This window comes from Octopus bimaculoides, chromosome 1, assembly GCF_001194135.2.
Source record: "Octopus bimaculoides isolate UCB-OBI-ISO-001 chromosome 1, ASM119413v2, whole genome shotgun sequence".
NCBI lineage: Eukaryota > Metazoa > Mollusca > Cephalopoda > Octopoda > Octopodidae > Octopus > Octopus bimaculoides.
The window spans coordinates 87,268,370-87,280,458 of NC_068981.1; the positions used below are offsets into that span (position 1 = coordinate 87,268,370).

At 32.2% G+C, this 12,089-nt stretch overlaps 1 protein-coding gene across 1 annotated transcript in view; it reads right to left on the bottom strand.

The window, feature by feature from the left end:
- LOC106870660 (ATP-dependent translocase ABCB1) overlaps positions 1 to 12,089 on the bottom strand; it is a 130,796-nt gene that overhangs the window by 98,443 nt on the left and 20,264 nt on the right. Inside the window, exons 3-7 of the mRNA XM_052966110.1 lie at positions 8,540 to 8,685; positions 6,634 to 6,710; positions 2,782 to 2,953; positions 2,227 to 2,398; positions 501 to 625 (exon numbers count right to left, since the gene is read on the bottom strand). Coding sequence (XP_052822070.1) covers positions 501 to 625; positions 2,227 to 2,398; positions 2,782 to 2,953; positions 6,634 to 6,710; positions 8,540 to 8,685 — 692 coding nt within the window. The remainder of the gene's footprint in view (positions 1 to 500; positions 626 to 2,226; positions 2,399 to 2,781; positions 2,954 to 6,633; positions 6,711 to 8,539; positions 8,686 to 12,089) is intronic.

The window sequence follows — 12,089 nt, forward strand, 5'->3', positions numbered from 1 at the left end:
AGTAGTAGTAGTAGTAGTAGTAGTAGTAGTAGTAGTAGTAGTAGTAGTAGTAGTAGTATCATTATTATTATTTCTTAAACATTTGTATTGTCTTTTGAAACGTGCGTATGTATTGAAAACAATTTTGTATTAAATTCAATTTTGATTTTAACATATTTTCTCCATTTTTATACTTGTTTATGGTATCTTTATACCTATAACCAATGTTTTCAATATATTTATGCATATATATAATACACACGCATATACACAAACATATACAACAGGCTTCCACAGTTTCCCACCATCAAATTCACAAAAAAAGGCATTGGTCGGTACGGAATTATAGCAGAAGACACTGCGCATTGGGACCAAACGCGAAACCACGATGCTGCAAAGCGAGCTTCTTGACCGCACAACCATGTCTATGTCTACATGATAAGCATGCCGTAGCGTTTGCAGCATGATTATTTCTTGTGTAAGTATAGTTATACTATTTGACGTCTAAACAAATAACTTACCGCGAACTTTCTTTCGCTTCGCCACCGAAAGCGACAACCGTTCTGATAGAACTAATAGCCTCTTCAGCTACGTCACCTGCTTTTGCATATGCATTCAGTTCTTTTTCTGTCATATCTTTCGTGACCTATTAAAACAACAGGTGGCAGTTAAAATAATTTCTTAAATATGAATTATTACTTACTTACAATATATGGTCATCCTTTGACTACCCGTTGTAGTTTGTTTAGTTGGTTTTTTTTATCTTTTATCTTTTAGTTGTTTCAGTCATTAGATTGTGGCCATGCTGGAGCATCGCTTATGTTTGTTTTTGTTGTTTTCGTTTGTTTTTTTTTTAAACCTGGTACTCATTCCATCATTTTCTCGGTTTCTTTTGCCGAACTGACAAGTTAGAATGATGTAAACAAACCAACATTGGTTGTCAAGCCGTGGTGGAGGGTGACGAATTCAGACATAAAAACAAATATACATAGTCATTGTGTGTGCGAATGTGTGTGCGTGTGTGCGCGCGCGCGTTACACACACATATGCACGCACACACATGCACGCAAACACATGCACGCACACACATGCACGCACACACAGGCATGTACAAGCACACGCACACACATGCAAGAACACACACGCACACAAGGTCGCACACATGCAAACATAGACAACAGATGCTTACCAATTTAGAAAAAGGCTGCACCACGCGCACACACATATGTGCTGACAGATACCAGAAGACACACACATAAGTAAACACTCGCACATCTGCACACACATATGCACGCGTACGCACATACATACATACATATATACATACATAGACAAAGATATAAAACTAGTTCTCAGACAGATTCAAAGCAGACCTTGAAGAGTGAAGTCGCAAATAGAAAACAACCGATTGGTTGTTCAATCTACACGTTAAGCAAACAACTGAATAGTTTGTTGGTAAAGTAAAGAAGTGGTTTTAAACCAGCGCGTGTATTCGTTTTAATCTTTATTGACATTATGACCTTCCCTAGACACAACAAAACTTTCAGTTTCATAAACCATTTTGCATGCAATTTGAGAAGAATCTACAGGTCGAAATCACTAACGCAGTGATGTTGTGGTACTAATGAATATCAATGTAAAAAGATTCAGAGGCTTACTGCTTAACTGTAATAATGCAAACTGTGAGGGCCTTAAAATCATCCATACTTTAACATAGTTTTACTTTCTCCAAAAAATCTTTATTTTCTTTTAACTTTAATCAAATAAAATAAACTTCATTCATTTTTCTTGATATTTTAGAATCATATTTTTCACTTTTAAAAGATGAACAAAAAACACGACATTATCGATCTTAATATAAAAGTTATGAATAAGGCTGCAAGCTAGCAGAATCGTTCGTACGCAGGGCAAAATACTTAGCGGCATTTCGTCCATCTTTACATTCTGAGATCAAATTCCATCGAGAATCTGCCAGCTCTCTGCCTTAATAATAATAATAATAATAATAATAATAATAATAATAATAATAATAATAATAATAGTTTCATTTTGGTATAAGGTCAGCGATTTCGGGGAGGAGGGTCGGTTACCTCAAGCCCAGTGTTCAACTGTTACTTATTTTATCGACTCCAAAAGGATGAAAGACAAAGTCAACCTCGGCGGAATTTGAACTCAGAACGCAGAGACGGACTTCGGTTTATATTCCCTTTTGTTGTTATAAGAGTGTAAATACAATTTTATACTTACTCTGGTCATGATGTAAGTTGCCAAGCCGAGTACAGGAGTGAGGGAAAACATAACAAGTGACAACTTCCATTGGTATACGAATGCAATCACGAGAGCAGCAACAGTTCCAGAAAGTGTTTGAACCAACGTGCCTATATTATTTCCAAGTCCGCTAGAAATCTTTATCAATGCACTAGGAATTTTTTGAGAAGAAATATTGAAAAATATCACTTACATTTGAAACTGAAGAAAAACATTTGATGTTATAATATAATTATTTGTTCAAAATAATAATTCAATGATAAAATGGGAAATATGAATATTAATTTCAAATTTTGGCCCAAGGCCAGTAAGTTCAGGGGAGGGAATAAGTCGATTACATCGACTCCAGTGCTCAACTGGTACTTATTTTATCGACCCTCTAAAGGGATGAAAAGCAAAGTCGGCCTCGGCAGAATTTGAACTCAGGACGTAAAGATGGACGTAATGCCGCAAAGCATTGCGTCCGGCGTGCTGACGATTCTACCAGCTCACCACCTTAATGTGAATATTGATATCAATTGATGAAATACTTACTCCGACAGGCAGCTGCTTAACTTTCCAGGTGTATTCTCATCAAACCACGATAGATTTTGTCGCAGAATATTTATCATTAGTTTTTTCCGCATGTAAAATATTTGTTTCTCTGTAGAAATCTTCCATGATGTAACATGAGCGTAGGCTGATACAAACACTATAGCTGCCAATCCTAAAGATATATAGAAATTTGTATGTTTCAATGCATGTATGTTCGTATTGATGAAATTTAGCAACAATAATGTTCTCTTAATTTAGCAACAATATATTCGCAGCCTAAAATATATGTGCTTTTAGAAACACAATGCAATGTATGATACAAGATAGAAACAATCAAGGCCCGATATACAAGTCAAGAATCTCTTTTTACGAAGCCATATCTTTCCATGCTAACAACATTGTTCTTACATATCTAGAAAGACTGAAGTAAAAATTAGATGTTAAGACTTTCATACCATTCATAATGACATTAGAAAACGTAAGTGAAGAGAAGTGAATACAAGAGAAAACCAATTCTGGGTGGAGAAATAGACTGATAGAGAATTTATATCAACTTTCACTCACACTTGTAAAATAATATTAATATTATGGCTACTCCTAGAAGCATCCTCGTATCTGACGACAGAATGAATCAATCTTCTGTATACTTCTTTGTAGCTAAATGAAGTGATTTATAGGGTAGAGAGAAAGAGACAGCTACGTCTATTCAAGTACTATTTAAGTATTTCTATGGTCATTATAACGGTCTCTCAATCATGTCAGTATTGGAAACATTCATGTGATTTTATTCATGATAGAGCGCAAAGTAATTATACTTTGCGCTCTATCATGAATAAAATCACATGAATGTTTCCAATACTGACATGATTGAGAGACCGTTATAATGACCATAGAAATACTTAAATAGTACTTGAATAGACGTGATGCATACCACATCCGACATAGATGGAGTTAGGATGTCAAATGTCTTCTATAGTGAGGTATTTCAGATTAAGCATTGTCAGGGCTTCTATTTCAACCACTTTAAATTTCACCTAAAGCATTAATGCAACATAAAGTATTAACTGCTGCTCTGTCCTTACCACTGAGTCACCTGTACACATGTGACGAAGATAGTAGAAGCGCAGTTATCATCTATAGGTATACAAGAAATACAAAGATTTTTTAAAAATGTATTTTCCCTACTCATTAAACTAATCTTCATTCACCAAATGCCTGTAGACCAAAAACTCGGCAGAAATAATGAATCTTTGTGGTTATCGTCAATGTCTACAATCTTGTTCCAATTGTTTTCAAATTTGGTTTATGGATTAATTTTTGAATACTAATTATAAAAATGAAATTCATAATTAAAAAGTCATTAACTTTTGAAATTTGCAAAATTTGGGTATTTTAGTCAATCAAAAGCGAATATTTTACACATAACCGTGAAGTTCTGTCAGCATAGTAAGCAAAGCAGCTCGAGTTCCATTGCTGATTGCGAAGAACTCTGTTTCCATAGTAACCAAAGATGTTGTGCATGCGCACAAGGAATGTAAACAAGGTCTGCATACCACGCTCAGTTCTTCTAGGAACCACTATCTTCAGTGACCTGTGGCGAGCTTATAATCATATCTCAGAAATTGTGGGGTGAACCATAGCATTGAACCATAGCATTGAATTTATAAACTCAAAAGATGGGACTCACACTCAACAAATTGAGAGTATATGGGCATCTTTAAAGCGTGGAAACAAACGCCTGTATAGGACACTCCATGGTTGACTCTTATCTTTGTGAATTTATGCGGAGAAGGAGAAATGAGAAAGATAATTTATTTTATGAAATCCTAAAGTGTATTGCAAACTTTCGTTCTTGAATTTTTTAAACTAATAAATGCCTATTTTAAGCAATGTTTTGATTGTTATTCCTAGCAACTCCTGTTTGTTTACTCGTAGCTTTTAAATATTCAATTTGCTCGCGAATCTTTTAATGTTTTTCACTATTTACTGAGCTAGTTTATCGTTTTGACATGCCGGTGCCTCTCCACCGCTTTCTCGCATCTGTGACAGATGATGGAAGAGGCAGCAAACGCACTGTTTTCTGATTGGCTGAAAATTCTGAAAATTATCAAACTTTGAACACCTGTAACATTTGCGCAAAATTTTTCTGGAATAAATTAATAATAAATTCGATTTCAGCGTCAAAAATTACATCTGTATTTAAATTACATCTACATTAAAAAAAAATTTTTAAGATTTCGATATGCAGTGACGATAACCACAAAGATCCGAAATAATTGCTCTTAAAAAGAGCAATTATTTCGTCTTTTGTTTCCAAATTCTTTTAGGGTATATTCTTTGTAATCCTAGTACTTATTCTATCGGTGTGTTTTGCCAAACGGCTAAGTTACGGGGATGTAATCACAGCGACATCGGTTGTCAAGTGATGGTGAGGGTACAAGCACAGACACACACACACACACATATATATATACATACGTATATACATATATACATGTATATATACATATATATACATGTGTATATATACATATATACATGTATATATATACATATATATACATGTATATATATGTATGTATACATATATGTATATTTATACACAATATATATGTATATATATATATATATATATATATATATATATATACATATATATATATACAATATATATATGTATATATATAGGTATATATATATACATATATATAAGTATATGCATATATATATGTGTATATATACATATATATATACGTATATATATAAATATATATATATATATAGACATATATAGCTGTATATATATATACATATACATCCGTATATATACATACATGTATACATATATATACATATAAATCTATACACATCCATGAATATAAATACATATATATCTATACATATACATCAAAACATATATATGTATACATGTACATTATACATTTACATCTATATATATACATATATATACATACATATATATGTGCAGATGTATATACACATGTATACATGCATACATATATATATATATAATAATATATATGTGTGTGTATGCATGTATATATGTGAGATAATAGTTTCACTTTTAATAGTTACAGTATTAATAGTGAAACTACTAAAACTGAAAGTATTATCTCACATTACAATAGAGATGTTGTTTCACTTTTGACACGAAATAGTGTAAGAGATAAGAGGTTGCTCCAGGTTTGTATTAGGCAAGATATTGAAATGCTTTGGGCCCATGACACTGCATGGACCCTAAATAAGGCATGTGTAAAATTTGAATGAAATCGGTAGGGTATTTCTCGAGATTTAGTGATGTACACATACAGACAGACAGTCATTTTCAGTTTTATATATATATATAGATTAAACAACTGGATGTCATACAACAAAAAACTTCGATTCACTCCACAGAATATCGATCTTCCTTTCCTAATTCCTTGCACGCCCCTCAAGCAGAATATAATGCCATTTTCAGAATAGTATTGCACTAATTATAAATCACTCTTAAAACGGTGTCAAGGTAAAAACATTCAGGAGTAAATGAAAACCTACGTTATCTATTATATTGTATCATATTAATATAGAAGTTAACTTATTTTAAGTTTCTTTATATTCAAAAGAACTCACCAATGTAATTTTATAACGTTCGCATCCATAATTCCAAATATTTCGTTACATCTGATGCAGGAATGGTGGTTTGTGCAATTTCTGCTTCTTCCACTTTTCTAACATCTTAAATTGTAAACCCAATCCTCTTTTGAAACAGTACTAAGGTAAAATATGAAAATTTCCTACAACAGCTTAAATGCGTTGCAAGCATGTAATATAAAAAGGAAATAACCTTACCAACATAATATAACGCAAGCGTGCCCATGGGGTCGAGGAGTAGACTCTCTGGTACAGACTCATCCACTTTGCATGCTCTGCCAAAAAGCAATAAATTGTATGGAAATATCAGTCATTTTTTTTCTTTTCTCTGAATTCCTAAATTATTTTAAATACGTCTCACATCTAGTCAATAATTACATGCAGTTTAATCTAGGTAATTTCAAAAACCTCATCCTTTAACATTTTATTCATTAAGAGTAATGAGATAGCTGAACGACTTGAACACTATAAAGTGGCTTTACTGTATCATTTTATGTCCCTTTTTGTTTCAAACCCATTTTCCTGTTGGGGTTAGCTTTAGAGTTTACCACCACCAAAACCACCACAGTGACAAAACAGTAACTTGTTATATCGACTGAATCAAAGTGACAATTCTACTGCTACTTCTTTTATCGAACTTCTCCGCAATGACTGGTTCAGTATCTAAACAAAAAAATTCGGTATTTAACTACTTAGCTCAGTTATCGATTTCAGCAAAGAGGACAACTATTATTGATATATTTTGTACACTAGTGTTTGGGGAGAGTGAACTTAAAATAGAGGGCATGGCCATTTACTAATATTATGCAATTATTTATTAGAATTTGATTTACAAACTTTATACATCTTTTCTGCACCTATTCCTATAAAACTACTACACAGTGGACATGCTGATTACAAAAGAACTATCATTTCTCTACCTGCATTCTTCGTTCGTACCTGAAGTAAATGATGAAGTCAAATATTTTAGCCCAAGTAGTAATTAATATAAATGTATAAAATCTGAATAAACGCTGAAGTTATGAATAAACAATAAAGCTATCTCCAGTTGAGTTATAAATAAATGATTAAATGCAACAACATTTAATGCAAAAAATATGATTAAATGTTAATTAAATAGAAGACATTTAATTCATAAATTTGTGGCAAACTTACACTCAAAGCTTAAGAGAAAGGAATCCAAAATTTTGCAAACATGCTGATCCTAAATCGTTACATCAAAGTTAATACATGAGGCAATTACTGACGTTTCTAGTCAGAGGATAACTTCCTACCTCCTCCTCCGTTAGCACTACCTTACTCTTTTGGCTTAGCTCTGTAAAGAACATTTTAAAAAAATACTTACTATTTACAAATCAGTTTCAAGTTTTGGTACAAAGCCAGCAAGTTCGGCGAGAGAGGCTAGGTCGACTACTTCGACTACAGTACTCAACTCGTACTTATTTTATCGATCCCGAAAGAATAGAAGGCAAAGTCGGCCTCGGCGGAATTTGAACTCAGAACATAAAGACGGGTGAAATGCCTCTAAGCACTTTGCCTGGTGTGCTAACGATTCTGAGTAGCTCGCCGTTTTCTTATTTACATATCGCCAGGTACTTATGTGTTATCTCAAGTTTCAAATACTGAAGATTAACATCAAAAGTAGCGTGGTGCTTTCTCAGTAATAGTAAATTCAGATAAAATACCAGCAGATAAAAACAAATTTCATCAATATTTTATTAGTTATCCAGTCGATGTTTTTACCATCTATCTGTACTGCTTAAATAATAATGTGACGTAACATCTAACCTTCTGATTTTGTTATCAACATCAAATTTAAGTTTGAATTAATTTGCTTTTTCTTACAGTAACTTTAGTACATTTGTCTTATCCAATACTCATTTTTACTTTTAAATGCATCAACAATTTTTGGGGTTTTCCAACTAGCTATTAAAATATTTTCTTCTTTATCTTATAGGGCATTGCCCGTGGAGTTGTAAGAGACGAACTGTAGACGAGAACATTTACTGCAACTATTCGACAATTAGAATTTGAGTAAAATTAATATTTTTAAATGTTCCCAATATTTCAATATCGGCAGAAATATGGAATAAAACTTACTTACATGGTTATATTTGCGTTAGTATCAGACATTTTATCTAGCATTTCACTAAACACAATAATCAAAAGAGGTATTGAAACTCCGTGGATTGCTGCAGCAATCCCGCCAATTATCATGAAGAAGATATCCAAGCCTGTAGCATAGCGGAACTGAAAAAGAAAAAAATCTTTATGTTCTTATCTAAGAATATAAAGGAGAACTGGATAATGCATTTATCAGCATCACGATCATTGTAATCATCATAGTCTTTGAAGTCGCCGTCATTGTAGTCGTTGTAATCATCATCATCATTATCATCATCATCATCATTGTCACATTTTATTTAAATTTATTACTATTGTAATCCATATCAAACGCAAATATGACTATGTGGTTAAAAATATCACTTCGGAACCGCATGATTCGGGTGCAGTCCAAAAGAGAGATACTTTGCTTTTTCCTCTGCTTTTTCTTTTGCTTTTTCTTCTTTTTCCTCGTGTCGATCAATACCTTGCAGATCACATCTAGTTGACGGAAACAGTACGGAAGCAAATCGTGTATCCGTATACATACATACATACATACATACATACATACATACATACATACATACATACATACAAATGGTGAGAAATTATTTTTTAAATCTGCGTAAATTACATATAAAAAAATAAAATCGCAAATGTTCTCAAAGCTTTTAGGTAATTTCAAAATATATCATTAAATGTTTTTGCATATTTTGAAATACAATGTATAACCAAATAGTAATAGAATTTTTCCTACTGGTTTTACCTATAATAGAGCATATTTAGAATCACTAAAAATTCTTACCTAATTTCAAAATATTTCATTAAATGCTTTTACCTAATTTCAAAACAATATAAAATAAAACAATATAAAATAAAACAAAATATAATAAGTGCAGAATAGTAGAGTTGATGGAATCATTGTTGAGTTTTGAAACACGTTTGTAAGAACGGACATAATAAAGTTATTTTAAGGGATATAATAAGTCACTTAAAAAGTGTAATAAAGTTGTGCCAATTAAAATACAATGCCTATAAATATCAGCCGATATTACTTTATAAATTTCAGTTTTTTGTATATTACATTCTTGCTCGTTGTTGAATAGTCACTCTGGTAGAGATGGAAAACAATAATATTCAGCAAGGTTGGTCATCACAGTTATCTATATATTGACTCGGGGGAACTTTTTGTGTATGGTTGCTTAATTTGCTGACAATGTAGTGTCACTCTTACACGAAGCACCAGGCCATTTTGACTAATATTAGTATTCTCAGTACCCTTAGCATATTGAAATGTATATTAAATTTTCGAAGTAATAAGAAAAATTGTTTTTAATATTGATTAGGAACCATTTAACAATAGCAGCATACGATGGAGTTTGGTCCATTACATTTACTGACTTTTACATCCGTAATTTTGTATGCCATTTTGCTTTCGTCGCTATTTTGTAACGATTTTGCTTGATATTTACTTTTAATAATTGAATGGTTTTCTATGACCTTTTTCCTTTTTTAATTTCCAAGTAATATTAACAGTAAAAACTTTAATTTATCTAATTAATCTACGGGTGCTGAGACGGCTAAAATCTTTGGATATAGTAAGTTTAATTATGTATTATAAATTGAGTCTTGATTAATGTTTATAAAAATTTTGACGTTCTTTGAGTTACGTGTTACTTTTCACGTTTGATTTTTGAAATTCCTAAATGCCAACTTTTTATTTAGAATTTCATATTGATTAAACTCAAAAGTTATTGTCTTTCAAAATGTATTTCCTTCATTTCCTCTAGTCGACGATCTCTAACTGAAGGATTCAAGACTATTGTTCTAATTCGTTTCGTCAAGTTATATGGAATGTTAACTTGAATTGTTTCAGGAGGCATGGTGTAAAAAGGAGTATTGTCTTCAGCCAGGAGATTTAAAGAATATACATCGGGTTTTGATATTTCATTTTAATCACCAGTATATCCATGAAAGGGGGTTGTCATTATTGTACTCTAAAGTGAATTATTAAGGTACGAATGCGAGAGCAAAGAGGTGGTATCAATGCATAGATGAAGAGCAGTTGAAAAAAAAGTGAAAAATTAATACTTCAGAAACCCCATTTTTAAGGAAAATATGTAACAGTCTATACTGAAATCATTCAATAAACATGACTCTAAGGTCCAAATTACCAAAGACAAAATCAAAGTATGCTAACGTTAAACAGAACCTTTAAGAAGAGGAGAACTAGAATTCTACAAAGACAAACATCATCTAGGTATAGGGACAGATCAACAAGTATGAATCCAAACTTTTGAATAACCAGGTTCAAAAATCAAGAGATTTACAACAATCCCTCAAAAATTCAATAAACTGGATATTAAAGATGATATCTCAGAATTCTGTGAAAGATTTAAACCTATAGAAAAGTTTGTGAAGAAAAAAATGACACATCCTTAGTCAATAAACAAAATTTAATATCGGACTATAACAGTAGAAATGTAGTCGATGAATTTTGTCCACACACTTTGAAATTTCTTACTGGAACAACAAAATGAACACAAACAAAATTCAACTTTTCCAGACACCAATAGATGCATGTAACTGATTTAAAATTATCAAAAGGCATAAAAGAAACTGATAAAGTTCTGTTTCTATTGGGGATACAAAATGCCACAAGAGCTTTGCAGAAACGAGGTTACATACGGAACAAAACATATAATAAAGAAACTAGAAACTACACACACTAAAGTTATGAAGCAACTTTCTACTTTTTATTTATACTGAGAATGCGCGACAGATAAGGAACTAGATTACCATACTTTTTTTTTAATAGCAACTTCTATGGATTATACATATGCAAATTCATTATGGAAGTATGCGAGAGGGCGAGGACTAGCTATATTGATATATATATATATATATATTGCTCTAAAACTAAGCTTCATTACAACATGGTCGACATTTTGCTAGAACTATTTCTGAAAGAAGTTTATAAGAGACGATCTTGATAAACAAATACAGTGAATTGAAATGTCTATATTGCTTCTACAATATCACGAAATCGAAGCAATTAAATACTGCCTGAATTCATTTACCTGCGAATTATGAGGCGTAATGGATGAGATATTTACTATAGATGAATGTTCATTTAGAGCCCCACCACTAACAAGGGTCAGACACAGTAATTCGTAGCAGATTTGCGCCATTTACACGAATCTAGTTTTGGAATATTATGATTTAAAGTATATAAGCAATTACATTATTTACATTATTTACATTTGACGGATATTTGTCCTCATCTTGCTTGTTGTTAACACAACGTTTCGGCTAATATATCCTCCAGCCTTCATCAGGTGTCTTGGGGAAATTTCGAACTGAGGTTCTCATTCCTAAGGTATTTTTTGATGTTATTATTATTATTATTATTATTATTATTATCATTATTATTATTATTATTATTATTCAGGTCATTGCCTGGAATCGAACTCGGAATCTTGGGGTTAGTAGCCCGCGCTCTTAATCACTACGCCATATGCCCGTAGTGGTTAAGAGCGTGGGCTACT